The following is a 19,542-nucleotide window of genomic DNA, read 5'->3' on the forward strand; positions in this document are numbered from 1 at the left end:
ACTTTTTGCAAAAGGTATCTTTAAACCTGTTTATATGTACAAACTTTTTCTATTTCTTTTAAAGCATTTTCTAAATAAATTCATTATTTAAGATAATTCACTACCTAGCTCTGCCCTTAACCAGATGAGAACCTCGCATGCATGCTCTCACATCTTTCGTCTCCTTGCCTGCCAACCTCATCACGTTGATACCACCTAGTCCAAGTTATTATTGATATATTCACTTTCCTTGAACTTACTGGGTTTTTTTTTAAATAATAAACTTTACCACAGTATTCAATCAACTTTATATATTCCTGACAACATCTTCTGAATTCTTCTCTCTCAAGGACTTCATCAGCAGTCTAACACCAGCAGCTCAGGACTCCCAACCACTGGTCACTGAAAGGACACTGAAGACTCAGTCACAAAACCTGTGAGGGCCTGGCCCGGGTCGTGCAGGCTCGGCTGGACCTGCTTCCTCTACTGCTATGCAGCTGTAAAAGGCCAGGCCCAGAGGGCACCTGGCTATACTTTCTGTCCATTTTCTTTCACAGGCAGGGGCATCTCACCTTTATGCTGAGCACAGGCCTTGACCCTGGTCCTCTGCCTTGCCTGGAGTACACTTGGAACTCCTGTTATCCTGACAAACTGTATCCCCGGCTACCTACAGCTACCCAGGCCTACAGGTTTCCACTGTTTATCACTCTGTGTTTCTGCTCCATTGCTGCTCCCCAGAAACATTTACCTTTTGAGGGGTGTGAGTACACATATTTTTAACAGTTTAATATTTTAAACAAAATATACACCCAAACCCTCTATTATAACTATCTATATCTATATGTGCAAAAAATACGTCCTTTCATTGCCTACTACTCATACTCACCATTTCATTGGGATGGACCAGAAACAAATAGATGCCTGGATGTTTGTCAAAAACCTGAAAGGAGCAATTAGCTTGTTCCATCCGACAAAGTGCTTCAACACATAATTCATCTAAAAAAAAAAAAAAAAAAAAAAGCCAGTAAATAAAAGACATAAATCTTATCAGCTTATCAAAACCCCCTAAATATGGCTCCTTTGGTTGTTCTGTAAGTAAATAAAGTTGTTCCTTTCTTTTTTTTTTAAATGAGGCATTAAAATGCTGATCATGTAACAATATTTACCTATCTGAAAGACTAGTCTAGTGTGACTGATCATGGTGTGTTCCTATAAACTACCCTGACTTTACTGGTATACACATTTTTTCTTACATTTGGCATAATTATACCCATAGGATATCTTCTTAGAAGCATGGATATCAGTCCAGTTCCATTAGCATTTTACATTTTGATCCACATGGACTTTATTTAGTACTAGTGATAAAGTGAGCTTTCCCCTCAAATGGCTATTTTGTCCTACTCTCATTTATTGACTAATACAGCTTCTCCACTGGTTTGAAAAGCTACCATCATCAAACAAGCTTCCCAAATATGACTGGTTCATTTCCGGACTCAATGCAGTTCCCTAAGTCTATCTATGCTTACACTGTTCTGATTCCTGCTGCTTTATGGAAATCTCTTCACTACCCTTTCAGAAGTATCCTAAATAGACTCCTACATTTACCCTACCTAATCAATCAGCTTTACTTTCTCAAACTTCAAAGAATATTGTTAGTGACGGAGGATGGCTTTGGGAAACAGTGATAGTAACAGGAAAAGCATGAAGGAAGTGCTTGGGTATTGATGGTTTGTTTCTTGTTCTGAGTGCTGGCTACATAGGTGTATTTGGTGAAAAATTATCATTTATGTAATTTTCTTGGATAGAGTATCTGTTAATAAATGCTTGAAAACTGACTTGTTAGAATTTTAAAACCTAATTATTTAAAACTTATTTAGAAAGAATTGATGTATCTAACCAAATCTTTAGATCTACTTTTCAGTTTATTGAAAATACAGAGAATAAAGAAGTTAAATAACATCACAAGTAAGCAATCTAAAAAATCCAGAAAGTGCATTATACATTATTCTACAGGGTAACTATATGGTCTCATATAGTCAACATTATGGCAAAAAAAAAAAAATGTGTATGTGTACAAGTTGACTGTTTTAGATTCAAAGAGATGTACAAAATATGAACCAAGGCAACATATGGTCCCTGATTGGTTCTTATTTAAACAAACCAGCCAAAAACCTCATTTTGCAACTACTGGGAAAATCTGAATATGGACTAGATCCTAGACAGCTTAAAGGTATTGTTATCTGGGGGGGGAAAAAAAGTATTGCTATTTTGTTAGATCACAAAAATGTCTTCACTTTTATAAGATTCACATTAAGAAATGCAAATATAAATGACCCAAATCTATGCACCAATAATATGCCACACCTTAGTAATTAGTGAAAATTACTACAGACCAGTAGTTCTTAACCACAGACAGTTTTGCCTCCATGGCGCCCCGCTCCCCGCCCACCACTCAAGGCTCAAGGGACATCTGGCAGTATGTGGAGACAGTCTGGTTGTCATCACAACATGGGTAGTGGGAAGAGCAGAGGGCTACTGGCATCAGTGGACAGAGGCCAGGGATGCTGCTAAACATCCTACAATGGACAGCACAGCCCCCACAATGAAGAAGTATCCAGCCCAAAATGTCAATATGCCAATGTTGAGAAACTCTGCTATAGACAAATTACAAGAACAAAAATTAACTAAAGGATAGATGAGTAAATGTGTGATAAAGCAAATAGAGTAAGATGTTAGCAACTGGAGAATCTACACGATGCATATATGGTGTTCACCGTATCGTTCACTTTTCTGTATGTTTGGAAACTTCCATACTTACAATGTTGGGAGAAAGTATGAAGTATCCTAATTATATGTTTAACAAGCAGATTTTCAATACAGATAAAACTAAGCTTTTACAATTCTTAAAAAAGACTGATAAAACTTGTAGAACCCCCACGATACTCACTAACACGCTCATGTAAAAGCAGGTAAGGATATTTCAGTATTTCAAGAAGAGGAACTCGAAGCTTATTTTCAAAGTCTTGGCCAGTAAAGTCAAACAGTTGTGCCTCTCCATTGTTGTCTACTATATACAATTCATCATCATCTCCAATTTCTGCCTTCATGGATTTTTCAAAGTGATTTATGAGACGTAAGGTTTCTAATTCCCATAAAACCTATAGAAAAAGAAAAATGGGCAGTACGCTTTATATCTTATTATCAACAGAACACTGGATGTCATGATCTTTTTAGAAAGCTTTCTAACAGAAGTTTAAAGAAGTAATAGATATCACATTAGATCTGAAGAAAACAGTTCCTAAATAAGGCCACTTTTATGATATATGAGTACATACAACGTGAGATGTGTAAACACTGCCCTTGAAGAGTTTTGTTATAAATATCTCAACATCCCTTATCAACTATTAAAAAGGGAATGATGGGACACCTGGATGGCTCAGGTGGTTAAGCCTCCAGCTCTTGATCTCAGGGTCGGGAGTTTAAGCCCTGCACTGGGCTCCATGCCCACTCCCCCAAAAAAGGGGGGGATGAGAAGTTGGAGCTTCTCTGTCAAAGGCATGACCAGGCCTTCTCTGTCTTCACTTCCATGGTCCAGCCATAGGTACCCACCTTAAAACATTAGCTTTAGCACAGACACTGGTTAGCTTCGTAACTAGGAAACTTAGCAAAGGTTGTCTCAACAGATTCATAACTAATCAACCTCTCCTCCCTTCTCTGTATCTGCACATATCTCTACAGTCTGATTGTGTTTTTCATGTAATAAACCAAATATTCAAAGCCACATATTTAAAATATGTTTCACTTTGTTTACGATGACCAGCAAATACACCTGCCCTTAGAAGTTTATACCATTTATCCATTAAAAAATGAAAAGAGAAAAAAGAATCAACCAATAAAATAACCCAAGCCATTCAGATACATGAATGTAACACTATCAAATATACAGCCTTAAAAACATAAACTGAAAAAAACCCATACGTCATTTCATAAAATTGCTTTATATCACGATGACTAAAAGTGAGGGATCCTAAAATTCTACTTAAGGTTTCAATTCAATTCCATCCATCAATCCTGCCTCCTGAATGATTCCAAAAGAGTTCAGGTTTCTCCTCTTCCTCGTAATCAAGCTCTGAAAAGTACTGTTCATCAAATGTAAATTACCTCATGCAAGAACGGTAAATCATCCCTTGCTTTGTGGTATTCGGCCACACACTCTAAGCAGTAGCAGAGGTCTTCATCAGCTGTTTGAAACTCACTGGAGTGGGTCTCGGATGCATAGCGCTGTAGGAAGTCAGCGGTGGAAATGCCACCTGGCGTACACCAGCAACATGTGCTCATTCTGCACCTGTACCCAGAAGAGACAGTATCTAAAGAATAAAGAAAAATAACAACACTTCAGGCCTCTCCTGTGTGACCCTCATCTCTAACTTAAAATATGCCTCCACCACATGGAGAATGTTCTCCTGGTCAGCTTATCAATTACTGAATGAACTCAAATTTGAACCCACTCTTAAAAACTTTATCTTTGACACATAAAAAATATGAAACGAAAGTACTTTGTTAGTAAAAAAACATCACACAATACACAACTGTACTATAGAGAAAGCTCAAAACTGTGTAGTACTGATGGAAAATTACAGAGACAAAAACTTATCAATGCCTTCAAAGTATAGATTTTGGAGTATTCTAGTGATGTACTGGAGCCAAGTCAAAAGTTCAGAAAACCTTTACATTCCTAGAAGACATTTTTCCAGAAATCCATGGAAATAGAAAAATCCATATTAATCCATACCAATAACAAAACTCAAGAGAATGTTCTCTGGTTGAGAAAGCAGAGGTGCAAGAATCTGCACATGGTGTGCATGAATCCCACTGTAAGCTGTAACAGCTACAAATGTTAACAACCTATTGCTACTAAGTTTAATACCATTTTTTACTATCTCCAACTTTTTGTTTCTGTAATAACATCAGAGCCTCCACCATCCAAACTCATGTGAAAGGGTTAAGATAAAGTAATTTTCCAAATCCTAGCAGCCTCAAAAAGAGCAAAGTAACAGGAAGGTACCAGTAAACAAGAGGAAATCCCAAGAACCAAATGTGTCAAAGGTCTGAATAAAGATGCACGAATGAGGCAGGTTTATCAGAACTACAGACGGCACAGAACCGAGTGGATTAGCAAATAGGATGGAAGCCAAAATCCAAAGAGATCTCCAATTCCAATGAGGTGTAATAAAAATAAGATGCTATATTTTTATTCTTAACTAAATGCATACAAAGGTAAATACAAAGCTCATCATCAGTAAACGATGTGTTATGACTAAACAAAAATACAAGGTGAGCCTGGAAATACTCAAAATACAAAAGGATGTGGGCATGTCAAAGGAACACTGGAGCCAACCTCAAAGAGCTCTGGATGGCCAAAGCTGAAACAATTTGATCAACAAAATAACAATGTAATTGTGGATTATAACCCACAGTATAGATATACCTGAGTCCACACGGATATAAATAAATGACTGCATGAATAAACAAATGTGGGAGACCAACCTTCCTTACAGAAGAATTCCAAATAATACATACACATACTCTGTTCCAAGAGGTGGAGCTTAATCCCACCCCATCTTGAATGTGGGCTGGACTTGCTGACTCACCACCAAAGAGAGTATGGAAAGGGAGATACTATAACATTACAGTGGAGACATCTGGCAAACACAGACTTAACCAAGTACTCAAGGCTCACCTCACCGGAGTTGATAACCCCTCACCTAATGTACTGAGGAAGGAACTTCAATGCCGTAGGATGCTTCTCCAAAACCCATAACCCCAGCCTATTCATGAGAAAAACATCAGACAAACCCAAAGTGACAATTATCTACACAGCTATCAGCCAGTCTGCAACAAGGAAGAAAACCACACCCAAGAAGAATGAAGCAAGTGTTCTTTCATATGAAAATGATGATTTATTGGGAATTGGCCCAGAAAAATATCCAACAAGACTGATCTTCAGAAATTTGATCTTAAATTAACTACCCAATGAATATAAAATATCATCCTAATTAATGGGAAACAAGCTGCAAACCCAACTGTAAACTATACACTAACAATTAAGTCCATTTCATAACAGGATGGACCTAACCCAGGCATTCTCATCAGGGGTGACATCATCCTCAAGGAGATGAAAATTGGTTAGTGGGACACAAAAAAGTCCTACCTTTATGCATAAAGTACATAAAGAGATATACAACGTACTGGTGGTTTAAAACTCACGGGAAACTCATAGGAAAGAATGTCTAAAATGTTTCCTTTCAGAGAGGGAGAAGGGACAATAAAAGGTTAAGAAACATGACCAAGTCATTAAATATTTGGATACAGAAACCCGGCAGTGTGATGTTTTCAAATGCATTATCATCCTAAACTCAAGAGTGCAAAATCTCTGCTAACGGGAAATCAATGACCTCTTGATAGAAATTGTATTTCACTGCAGAGCCTTTTTTGGCATACTGCCAATTCCTAAAATAAGCTGTTTTTTAAAAAAATTCCTTATTTTCTTCTTACATCATTGATTAAAGAATTATATATAAATGCGTAAGTAAAATCAAATACACGATTTGTCTTGTGAATTTTTTTTTAGATGTTTTATTTATTTATTCATGGAAGTCAGAGAGAGAGAGAGGCAGAGGCAGAGAGAGAAGCAGGCTTCCTGCTGAGCAGGGAGCCTGATGCGGGACTCGATCCCAGGACCCTGGGATCATGACCTGAGCTGAAGGCAAGACGCTTAACCATTTGAGCCACCCAGGCGCCCGTCTTGTGAATTTTTAAAATTAATTTATTAAAGTACTAATTGTATGCTTTCTTCATGCAAAGAAATTAGGGTGACTTTCAACATTAAAGCTGAAAAGGACATATAAAAAGGGACATTCAGAAAACATACAGAAAAGGACATTAAAAAGGAGAAATCAAAACTCATTTATAAGAAGATTTCACTAAGTCCTAAATTAGGAGCTTCCTGAAAAGCAAAGCAAAAAAATAATGTGAGTTACACAGTCCTCACTTGAAAAATAAAAAAAGTATGCTGGTTCAGCTAGAGAATCCTACTCTTTCCTGACACTAATTCTAATTCAATTACATTCTACTAATGCCCACCCTGTGCAAGCGTGCAGCAAACTAGGGAATACCAAGTAATATAACAGATATTATGGTTTTGCAGAATATAAAATTATTTTATTCAAAGAAGAGTTTCTTACACCTAAAATGCCAATATCATAAATACTCGGAAGTTAGAAGTCTACAGAAGCTGTTTTTTCCGGTGATCTAATTCAAAGTGGGGAGTGAACTTAGAAGATCTAAGATCTAAGAATAGAAAGTGAAACTCCTCGGAGATTTCTCAAACATCATCAGTTGTGTCAAGCAGGATTTGTGCAGTCAATAAAAACTTTGAAAAAATTAAGGATCTGAAGTACAAATAAACTGGTGTAACTTTAAAATAACTAACACTTAACCAACAAAACAAAACAAAACAAAACCTTTCTATTAAGAAAATGAAGGAGTCTGTTTGTTTCACTCACCCAAAGAGCTAGCCTACTTCCATACACCAGAAAGGACTAAATTTTCTTGTCATATAACAGATGAGTGCCATGAGTGCCAGAATACAGAAAATAGTGCTATAGAGCATGTCAACAACAGAAACAGTTCCTATGATTCCTCTCGAAAGGTCATAAATGGGTGGTTATGTCCCCAAATCTAAAATCATCACTGGCCTGATAGTTAAGCCTCAAAAATCTAAATGAGATATACAATGTAATTTTTATTTTAAGAGAAAACTGCAGGTAGGTGACCACAAATCCTGTAAGTTTTTGCACAACCCAGTTCTTCTGAAAGTCAGTTCTGTTCATTTCCTCAGATTTTAACTGCTTGGAACTATTACTGAGCCACAGATGGTGGTGTCCAGGGAACCCTCAAACTGCAGGACAGAAATAAGAGCTGCACTCTGAGCATCAGAAGAGAGCTGATTTGTCAGTAACATAGGATGCTTCACCAGAAGTATGGACCGACTTTCCAAAGACTGGCCCTGAGGATATCATTTCTCAGTATTAGCCGGCCAGAAACTTTAAATAGCAATCACTTCCCTCTACCTTTCTCAGCTAAACTTCTTGAAAAAGTAATCTAGATTCACTTCCTCAACTCCCTGGCAATCTGGCTTCTACCCTTACATTTCACTGCCACGTCTTACCAAATCCCAGACGTTCTTTACTTGCCGCCTGTGAAGCATACAGAAATGCTGACCATGCATTTTTTAGCTAAGACAACACACCAATCTCCTTTCACTTCCTCTACCTCATCTCCTTCACAATCACCTCTTCCTTTTTTCTCCCTCTCAATATCAGAGTTTCCAAAGGCTTGCCTCAGGACTCTTCACTGACATCCTCTTTCTGGGTAACCTAATTCAAACCACTGCTTCCATTACTACCTATAATGAAACCACCCAAAGACTGCGAACGTATGTAAAACTCTCAATGCAACGTTTAACTGTAATTGAGCCACTCAATAAATGACAGCCTAACCCAACCTACAATTTCTATTTGATATCCAACCACATGAAGTCAACCTCTACTCACCTGACAGGCACCTCAAAGTCAAAAACAGAGTAAAACCCTCCGCTTAAATCTGTTATTCACCCTGTACGCTCACATTATGATCCCTTCAGTTTTCAAATCAGTTACCTGGTAATTATCCTATACTCGCCTTCCCTTAGCCCCCATCTTCATGAATTCCATAAAGCCCATCTCCCTTATTATATCTGCACTTTATTCTCAGTGACACTGCCACCGTCTCAGAAGAGTACATTTTCACCATCTGTGTGGATTACAGAAGCCTAAATGTCTCTGGCTCTTGTTTCATCCACCAATTTTTCCTCCAAAATGCTGCTGAAGGGCAAAGCAAAAACTGAGTTTTGAATTCTTACAGTTTGGGGATAAAATTCTAATTTTTGACCTCACCACAGAAGGCCCTCCCTAATCTGGCTTCGGCATTTCCTGCCATTCTCCCTCACTTGCTCTTCCTAAAATGGTGGTATTTGGCATTCCCTGCCTTTATAGAAGCTCCTTCAACTGCCTTGAACACCCGCCCTCCATCCCTCTCCCTGGTTCTTAACCCTAAATGCATACCAGAGTCACTGAAGGAACTTAGGAGATAAATAAAATTCAGATTCCATTTTTTAAAAGAACTTCCCCACTTATTCTGATAAAGAGTTGAGAGCTACCTGTGTGCAGTGCATCCCTGAGTGTCACCATATCCGGGGGCTTATCTGACCCATCCTCTCTGCCTTTGATGACTTTTCTTCTATCCTCTGGGAACTCTGTATACGTTTCTGTCACTGCACTTAGGGCGCTGACTTGAGCTGTTTACTTTGGTCTCCCACCGCTGCCACCCACCTGCTCCATCCTCACCACGTCGGAGTCTGTGAGGGCAAGGATCTGTTTCGTATATTTCTACTCCAGTGCTTGACATATCAAGTGACGGAAAAATGTCTTAAACGTTTGTTTAAAAAATAATTACCTGGGCTAATGGCCTACAGAGAAGTGATCCTCTCAGTCGAGATTCCTAGGCTTATTTGTGAATGGGTGAGGATTTGCACTCACATATACCCAGACTCTGGCCCCAAGAGAACATTTCTGAAATAAGACAGAAAAACAAAACTGATGAAGTGGTTTTTCTACGACATCTGAGCGTCATTCTCATCAATTCTATGAAGTGGAGGCAGATGGTACCAATCGGTCAAACAGCACGGGCTCAGGGAGGCTAACAGCCTGCCCGTGGGCACCCAAGTCTGAAGAAGGTGCGAGTGCGCTTCTGACTCCGCAGGGGGGCCGGCTCCATAGGGGACTGTCCCCGCGCAGAGAACAGCTGGGCACCTCGTCCAACACCCCCCAAATCGGCGAGAGCAGGTAAACTGAGCCCTCGGTCCGCCAGTAACTCTTCCTCCTAACCGGGGGCTCTTCCCCCCTCCAGCCCCCACGCCGTTCCCGCAGGGCCGAGCGCGTCTTCGGCCCCTTGCAGCCCCGGCAGGCGCGGAGGCGGACAAAGCCCCTCCGCCGGCCGCCGGCGCCTTCAGGTGGGGAGGGCAGGGCCATCCGGGACAAGCACACTCTCCGAAACGGGGAGAGGGACCCCGGGGCGCGAGGACGGAGACTGTCTCCCGCGAGCCCCCGACTCATCCCCAAGTAAACTACGCAGTGGCCAGACCAACGGCAGCTCGCACGAGACCGCAGCGGAGACGACAGCGAGGGAGGGGCGGGGGTCCCGACGCCCGGGACCCCGGGCTGCAGGAGGCGCCCGCGGGCTGCTCCCGCCTCCGGCGCCGCGGCCCTCCTGAGGGAAGCGGCCCCACTCGCGCCGCCCCTCCCCCACCCGCCCGGGCCTCACGCGCCGCGGCGGTTACTCCACGCGGCCCCGCGCGCACTGGTCGCGCGCGAGCGCTCACGCCCGCCGGGCCCGCGGCCTCGAGCCCGCCGCTCGCCTCACCCCGCTCGGCCTCGCGTCGGCCGCTAGCCCACCTCCATGCCTCGGCTCAACAGTCGGCCGAGGGCGGATGTACGGGCCCACACCCGGCTGCCTCCGTCCCGACCCGGCCACCCAACCCGGCGGCGCCGCGCGCGAAGGCGCCGCCCCCCCGCGCTCGCGGCGTTGGCCAAACGCAGGCCCCGCCCCCGCCGCAGCTTTCTTGTTTTGGTGCGCCGAGGGGCGGGGCGTGGGAAGAGGCGCACCCGGGCTCCGCGGGGAGGCCGAGAAGCTCGCGTCACTTCCGGGATGCCGGGCTCGGCCAATCGGGGGCGCCCGTGTTGGGGGAGGGAGGGGCATTGGCTGCGGAGCGGTGAACGCAGCCCCGCCCAGCACTTGCTTCCGGTAAGGGCCGCGCCCTGATGCGCCTAGCCCGGGGCGGGTTGCGCGCCTACCCTACTACGTTTTTTTTCCGTCCCTTTTCTTCTCTTTTCAACGCCTCAGGTACTGTTAAAGATCAGGAAGGATTTTTTCCCCCCTTTTTTTATCGCCTTTAAATACCTAAGATATGTAATCAACACCTAATTTTGGGATATATACACCCTGTATTACAGAAAAAGGATACACGAAGTATAGTAAAGACAGCAGCAAACACCACTGGGAAGCATACCCGGTTTGGACCGCCTACCCCTGACTTGGATGGCGAGGTGTCTCCACCTGCCTCTACTCTGATGGAAGAGGCGGAAACCGGTGCCAACCGACGCTACCGAGGACCGGAGCGGCGGGCACTGGCGGGCCAGCGACGGCCGCACCGCAGGGACCCGTCACCGAAGACTGAATGGAGGCCGGGGGCGTGGGCGGGCGGGGAAAACCTTCCCGCAGGGGGGCGTGGCTTGGCCCCCCTCCCCCCACTCCTGTCCGTTGTGGCACCTGAACTGTCCCCGCACCGCGCGGTGCAGCGCGAGACCAACGACCGTTACTCGCCTCGTTTCTCGATGCTTCTCTGCCACACACCTCCCCCCGCCAAGAGTTTAAGAACGTTACAGAACCGTTGCACACCGTACTCGTTACAAGAAGTTGTGTATGTGTCCTCATTAAAGTACTATGTTTACGGAATACTGGTCTGAAATGAGGTTCTGGATGGCTATTGGCAAGAAATTTAAGAGATGGATAAGATGATAAAAATAAATAACCTGGATTTCGCATTTCCCTGACATCACCATTTTCATGTAGACCCTTGCAGAATGTATTACTTAGGTTTTGACTAAAGTAGACGGGAAGGAGTATTGGTAAAACGTCAAGCTCCTCACCACCGTGGCGGAGACAGAATTATCACCTTGAATACTGAACAGGGTATTTTGTCACCAGACACACGAAAATGTTTTAACTTCTTCGAAAATTAGAAAAAAAGGCGCAAGTTTAGGTTGGATCAAATCTTTTAATAGTTAACATATGTGTCTTTATACCAACATAGTCATAGTTTTGGTATTTTTAAAGAGGAACTTGCTCATGAAGGCAAAAAGTGCCCAATTCACAATTTCATCCTGCCTCTGAGCCTTCTGTGAGCCTTTTAATTCTACCACATTTGCTTTCAATCTGTAAATGATATATTGATATATTTGCATGCTTTTTAACTTTATGAAATTACCCTAAATGCGTTTTACTGGAAATTGTTTTTTTACACTCAACTTTATGTCTTGTGACTCACTGATCCAGGGTATACTCAGGATTTGTAGAGCCCAGAGCTTACACAATTTGAGGGTTAGGGTTAGGGGCTCAGCAGGCAGCCTCCCTGCAGTTGTAGGACCCCCAACGGTCCCCTTCATGAATACAAAATTAGGAATAAAATTAACATTTAGGATGATTAGCACAAATTATACATTTTTTAAATAGACAAAATCCACTAATATAAAAAAAAATCACCCCCCCCGAAAAACAAACTACAAACACAGCTCTACAAAAATTGTGTATTTTGGCTTCACACACTTTAATTACCTCAACAATAAGGTTGAAGATCATTTTCAATAGAGAACCCAAAGGGAATGCAGTCTTTTCTCTAGCAAGGGTGATGAAATTTTATTAAGAGTTTATAAAAGTTGGGCGCCTGCGTGGCTCAGTTGTTAAGCATCTGCCTTCGGCTCAGGTCATGATCCCAGGGTCCTGGGATCGAGCCCCGCATCGGGCTCCCTGCTCAGCGGGAAGCCTGCTTCTCCCTCTCCCACTCCCCCTGCTTGTGTTCCCTCTCTCGCTGTCTCTCTGTCAAATAAATAAATAAAATCTTTAAAAAAAAAAGTTTATAAAAGTTTTGGGGCACGTGACTGGCTCAGTCAGTAGAGTGCATGACTCTTGATCTGAGGTTGTGTGTTTGAGCCCCAGGTTGGGTGTAGAGATTACTTAACATCTTAGTGGTGCCTACGTGGCTAAGTTGGTTAAGCATCAGACTTTTGATTTTGGCTCAGGTTGTGATCTCAGGGTTGTGAGATCAAGCCCCAAGTCAGGCTCTGTGCTCAGCAGAGAGTCTGCTGGCTCTCTCTCACTCTCTCTTCCTTTCCCTCTGCTCCTCCCCTCGATCTCTGTCTCTCTCTCAAATAATAAATAAATATTTTAAAAAATAAAATAGGGGTGCCTGGATGATTCAGCCAGTTAGTGGGCTGCCTTCGGCTCAGGTCGTGATCTCGAGCCCAGCGGGGAGGTCTGCTTCTCCCTCTCACTCTGTGCACGCGCAGACGTGCTCACTCTCTCTCAAATAAATAAAATCTTTTAAAAAAATAAAACTTTAAAGTTTATAAAAGTTTCTTTCAAATTGATTCCATCTGATAATGTCATGTAAATTTTTAGGGTTGTCAAATTAAAATTACTATCAAGTTTTTTTTTCACATGACCTGTAAGATTTCAGAGCCCAGTTTCTGATGTAGTGACTGAGCCTAAATATTTAGAATTGATGACACATTATTACAAGGCTGTCATGGATGTTCTCATCTTTAGAAACATATTTTGACTTTTATATGTCAGTACTTTATGTCAAAATTTCAGTACTTTGGGGTGCCTGGGTGGCTCAGTCGGTTAAGCGTCTGCCTTCGGCTCAGGTCATGATCTCAGGGTCCTGGGACCGAGCCCTGCATTGGGCTCCCTGTTCAGCGGGGAGTCTGCTTCTCTCTCTCCCTCTGCCCCTCCAAACCCCCCCACACGCACTGTTTGTACTCTCTCACACGTGCTCACTCTCTCAAATAAATAAAATCTTAAAAAAAAAAAATTTCAGTGCCTGGGTGGCTCAGATGGTTAAGCATCTGCCTTTGGCTCAGGTCATGATCTTGGGGTCCTGGGATCGGGTCCCACATCAGGCTCCCTGCTCCTTGGGGAGCCTGCTTCTCCCTCTGCCTCTGCCTCTCTGTCTCTCATGAATAAATACGTATAATCTTAAAAAACAAAAATTTTTTTCAGTACTTTCGGCATGCCTGGGTGGCCAATCAGTCGGGCGTCTGACTCTTGGTTTCAGATCAGGTCATGATTTCAGGGTCCTGGGATCAAGCCCCACGTGGGGCTCCATGCTGAGTGGGGAGTCTGAGATCCTCTCTCTCTCCCTCTCTTTGCCCCTCCCCCCACTCGCATGCTCCCTCTCTGATAAATCTTTAAAAAAATTTCAGTAATTTCTCCAGGTTGATCATGTGACTCATTCCTCATCGTCATTTGCATTATCGACAACCTGAGAATCTCTTACTCATTATTTCTATTTGAAATTGATCTCTTAATGAATTATTGAATTTTTGTTATGATTTCTACTGATTTCAACATCATTCATCTTCACTTCTGTCTCATATTCCTTTAATTTTTGTCAACTTTATGTAGTTTATATAAAGTTATACACAATAAAATACTGAGATTCTAAATAGTGCATGGTTTGAGAACTTTTATTTTATTTTACTTTTTAAAGATTTTATTTATTTGACAAAGAGAGACACAGCGAGAGAGGGAACACAAGCGGGGGGAGTGGGAGAGGGAGAAGCAGGCTTCCCACAGAGCAGGGAGCCCAACGCAGGGCTTGGACCTGAGCCAAAGGCAGACGCTTAATGACAGAGCCACCCAGGCGCCCTGGTTTGAGCACTTTTAACAACTCCATAATTTCATGTAACCATCTCCAAACATGATATAAAACATTTTTTTTCAACCCAGAAAGTACCCTTGGGACACTCTCCAGTAAATCCCCTTCTCCACACTCACCCAATGGAACTGGTGATCTGATTTCTGTCACTTTATCTATCACCATAGATTCATTTAGACTGTTCTAAACTTTTTTTTCTTTTTGAGAGAAATAGTCAGAGGGAGAGGGAGAGAGAGAATCTTAAGCAGACTCCATGTTCATCAAGGGGCTCAAAGTCACAACCCTGAGATCACGACCTGAGCCAAAACCAAGATTCGGATACCTAACTGACTGAGCCACCTAGAACTCTAGGTACCCCTAGAACTCTTTTCAATGGAATTATATATTATGCACTCTTTTCTCAGGCTTCTTTTGTTCAACATGAAATGTGTGAGGATCAGAGATGTCACTGCATATATCATTCATTTTTATTGTGGAGTATGATATCATTAAGTGAATATACCACAATTTTTTTCACTCATATACTGATACTGGGATATTGGGTGATTTTAAGTTTTCTGCTATGATGAATAAAACTGTTATGAATATTACTGTACAAGTCTTTCAATGGACATGTTTTCATTTAACTTGGATAAATAATCAAGGAGTGGAATTGCTACATGACAGGGTGTGTCTTTAACACTATGAGATCTTACAATCCACTTTCCAAAGTGATTTTACCATCTTACATTCCTATAAGCAAATGCAATTTTCTCCACAACCCACAATCCATTTTCTCTACAATCTTGTCAACACTTCCCATTGTGAATCTTTTAAACTTCTAGTCATCCCACTGGGTTAAAAGTGTACCTCATTTGTTTCTTCCTGATAACTAATGATGTAGAATATTTTGTCATGTGCTTATTGGGAATTAGTGTATCGTCTTTGTGAATTGTCTGCATGAGTTCCTTTGACCATTTTTTTAAAGGACTTAATTTTTTTAGAGCAGTTTTAAGTTCACAGCAAAACTGAAAGTACAGAAATTTCCAGTATACTCACTGCCCCCATATAGGCACAGCTCCTCCATTGTCAGCATCCCTCACCAGAGCAGTACATTTGTTACAACTGATGAACCTACACTGATACATTATTATCACCCAGATAGAGTCCATCATTTACATTTGGGTTCACTCTTGGTATTGCACATTCTATCCAGTTTGGACAAATGCGTAGACAGGTATCCATCATTATATCGTAGAAGGCTTTCACTGCCCTAAAAATCCTCTGTGCTCTGCCTATTCATTCCTCCCCAGTCTCAACCCTGCGAACCACTGATCCTTTTACTGCCTCCATAGTTTTGCCTCTTCCAGAATGTCATATAATTGGAATCACACAGTATGTAGCCTTTTCAGATTGGCTTCGTTCACTTAGTAACATGTATTTAAGGTTCCTCCATGTCTTTTCATGTCTTGACAGCTTTTTTTTTTTTTTTTTTTAGTACTGAATAATACTCCATTCTCTGGATGTACCACAGTTTATCCATTAACCTACTGAAGGGCCTCTTGGTTGCTTCCAAGTTTAAGCAATAATGAATAGAGCAGCAATACACATCTATGTGCAGATTTTTGTGTGGACATAAGTTTTCAGTTCATTTGGATAAATATCAACAGCACAATCGCTGGATCCTATGCTAAGAGTATGTTTAGTTTTGTAAGAAGCCACCAAACTGTCTTCCAAAGTGGTGGTGCCATTCTGCATTCCCACCAGCAATAAATGAGAGTTCCTATCCTTCACATCCTAGCCAGTATTTGGTGGTGTCAGTGTTCCAGATTTTGACCTAACAGGTGTGTAATGGTATCTCATTGTTATTTTAATTTGCAATCCTTTGATGACCTATGATATGGAGCATTTTTTCATATATTAATTTGCAACCTGTATATCTTCTTTGGTGAAGTGTCTGAGTCTTTAGTCCTTTTATTCAGCAGGTTGTTTTTTATTTATTTATTTATTTATTTAAGAGGGAGAGTGAGAGCAAGAGTGAGGGAAGGGGCAGAGGGAGAGGGAGAGAGAGAATCTCAAGCAGACTCCCCACCGAGCACAGAGTCTGATGTAGGGCTCAATCCCATCACCCTGACATCATGACCTGAGCCAAAATCGAGCTGTATGCTCAACTGAGCCACCCAGGCACCCCTGTTTGTTTTTTCTTATTGTTGAGTTTTAAGAGGTTTGTGTATATTTTGGATGATAGTTCTTTAACAGCTGTGTCTTATGCAAACATGTTTTCTGAGTCTGTGGCTTCTCTTCTCTTGATATTGTCTTTCACAGAGCAGAGGTTCTAATTTTAATGAAGTTCAGATTGTCAGTTATTTCTTTCATGGATTATGTGTTTGGTGTTGTATCTGAGAAGTCATCACCATACCCAAGTTCATCCATGTTTTCTCCTATGGTATTTTCTAGGAGTTTTATAGTTTTGCATTTTACATTTAGATCTATGATCCATTTTGAGTTAATTTTTGTGAAGGGTGTAAGGTCTGTGTCTACCTTCATTTTTGTTTTTTGGATGTCCAACTGTTCAGCCCCACTTGCTGAAAAGACTGTCTTTGCTCCATTGTGCTGCTTTTCCTCCTTTGTCAAAGATCAGTTGATGGGTCAGATCATTTATGGGGATCTATTCCTAGGCTCTCTATTCTGTTCCATAGATCTACTTGTCTATTTTTCTACTAGTATGATACTGTCTTGATTACTATAGTTTTATAGTAAGTCTTGAAGTTGGGTAGCATCAGTCTTCTGACTTTGTTCTCCTTCAGTATTTTTTTTTTTTAAGATTTACTTGTCAGAGAGAGAGAGCACGCTCACAAACAGGGGGAGCTGCAGGCAGAGGGAGAAACAGGCTCCCTGCTGAGCAAGGAGCCCGACGCGGGACTCGATCCCAGGACCCTAGGATCATGACCTGAGCCAAAGGCAGACGCTTCATTGACTGAGCCACCCAGGTGTCCCTGTTCTCCTTCAGTATGAATTGGTTATTCTGAATCTTTTGCCTCTCCATATAAACTTTAGAATCAGTTTGTCAATAGCCACAAATAACTTGCTAGGGGTTTGACTGGGACTGCAGTGAGTCTATAGATTGAGTTGGGAAGAACCAACATCTTGACAATATTGAGTCTTCCTATCTATATGAACATGGAATATCTCTCCATCTATTTACTTCTTTGATCTCTTTCATCAGAGTGTTGTGGTTTTCCTCACATAGATCTTGTACATATTTTGTTAGATTTATACCAAAGCATTTCACTTTAGGGGCTGCTAATGTAAGTGCTATTGTGTTTTTATTTTCAAATTCCACTTGTTCATTGCTGGTTTAAAGGAAAGCAATTAACTTCCGTATATTAACCTGAATCCTGCAGCCCTGCTATAATCTCTTATTAGTTCCAGGGTTTTTTTTCGTCAATTCTTTTGGATTTTCTAGATAGATGATAAAGTCACATGTGAACAAAGATGGTTTTATTTCTTCCTTCCCAGTCTGTATACCTTTTATTTCTTTTTCTCGCCTTAATGCATTAACAAGGACTTCCAGTATGATGTTGAAAAGGATGGTAAGAAGGGACACCCTTACCTTGCACCTGATCTGAGTGGGAAAGCCTTGAGTTTCTTTTTTTTTAATTAAGATTTTATTTATTTATTTGAGAGAGAGACAGAGCACAAGTGAGGGAAGGGAAGAGAGAGGGAGAAGCAGACTCCCCAATGAGCAGTGAGCCCGATGTGGGGCTCGATCCCAAGTCCCTAAGATCATGACCTGAGCCGAAGGCAGACGCTTAACCAACTGAGCCACCCAGGTGCCCTAGCCTTGAGTTTCTCACCATTGAGTGGGACATAGCTACTTTAAGTCTTTCCTCTGGCTTCTTTCAAGAATTCTTTTTTTTTTTTTTTTTTAAAGATTTTATTTATTTATTTGACAGAGAGATAGACAGAAGAGCACAAGCAGAGGGAGTGGCAGAGGGAGAGGGAGAAGCAGGCTCTGCACTGAGCAGGGAACCCGATGCGGGACTCGATCCCAGGACCCTGAGATCATGACCTGAGCTGAAGGCAGACGCTTAACCATCTGAGCCACCCAGGCGCCCCTCAAGAATTCTTCTTTATCTTTGATTTTCTGTGATTTGAAAATAATATGCCTAGTTATAGTTTTTTGGCATTTATCCTCTTGGTGTTCTCTGAACTTCCTGGATCTGTGATTTGGTATCTGACATTAATCTGGGGGAAATTCTCTATTATTATTTCAAATATTTCTTCTATTCTTTTCTTTCTTCTTCTGGTAGTCCCACTATGCATATGTTACACCTTTGTAGTTGTCCCACAGTCCTTGGATACTGTTTTTCAGTCTTTGTTCTCTTTGCTTTTCAGTTTTGATAGTTTTTTTTTAATTGCTATATCCTCAAGCTCAGATTCATTTCTCAACCATGTCCAGCCTACTACTAAGCCCATCAAAGGCATTCTTCATTTCTGTTACAGTGTTTTTTTCACTGCTAGCCTTTCTTTTTAGTTCTTCCTTAGGATTCCCATTTCTGTACTTACATTGTTATGGAACCTGGACTGGATTGCCAGATGGAAGAACCAAGTGGCACCCGGAGACCTTGGAGGATAGGTTTATTTAATGCCGGCGGGCTCAGAGAAGAGTCATCTCCAAAGGTCTGAGCCCCGAGCACAAAGGGGGTAATTTATACACTTCTACTTCCACATCCTGGGCACTGTTGGCGCGTGCACGAAGCGGGGCAGGGAGAGGAACCCGGATTGGACGCGCGGGAAGCAGAGCAGTGAGAAGAACCCGGAAGAGCCCTGGGGCAGGGGCTGGGACTCCCTTGCTGGCTTGGTGGGCCATCTTAGGACACAGATTTTTCCTTATCAATATTGCCCATCTAGTCTCATGCTATCTACTTTATCCATTAGAGCCCTTAGCACTTTAATCATAGTTTTATTTTTATTTTTATTTTTTA

General features: G+C 41.9%; 1 protein-coding gene across 5 annotated transcripts in view; it reads right to left on the reverse strand.

Annotated features, from left to right (window-relative positions):
- The window catches only part of SETX (senataxin), an 87,032-nt gene extending 76,399 nt beyond the window's left edge, over positions 1-10,633 (reverse strand). For 3 of the 5 annotated variants that reach the window (XR_013443873.1, XM_036079745.2, XM_036079741.2), the window contains exons 1-5: positions 10,501-10,617; positions 9,535-9,650; positions 4,141-4,346; positions 2,927-3,137; positions 866-975 (exon numbers count right to left, since the gene is read on the reverse strand). Coding sequence is in view for 4 of the 5 variants with exons in the window: in XM_036079745.2 (XP_035935638.2) it covers positions 866-975; positions 2,927-3,137; positions 4,141-4,317 (498 nt within the window). In the remaining variant the exon portion in view is untranslated. Of the gene's footprint in view, positions 1-865; positions 976-2,926; positions 3,138-4,140; positions 4,347-9,534; positions 9,651-10,500 lie in introns of all 5 variants that reach the window. The other 2 variants (XM_036079742.2, XM_036079743.2) reach the window with 2 other exon arrangements.
- Positions 10,634-19,542: the final 8,909 nt, after the last annotated feature.

The sequence above is a fragment of the Halichoerus grypus genome, chromosome 14 (genome assembly GCF_964656455.1).
Source record: "Halichoerus grypus chromosome 14, mHalGry1.hap1.1, whole genome shotgun sequence".
Lineage (NCBI taxonomy): Eukaryota > Metazoa > Chordata > Mammalia > Carnivora > Phocidae > Halichoerus > Halichoerus grypus.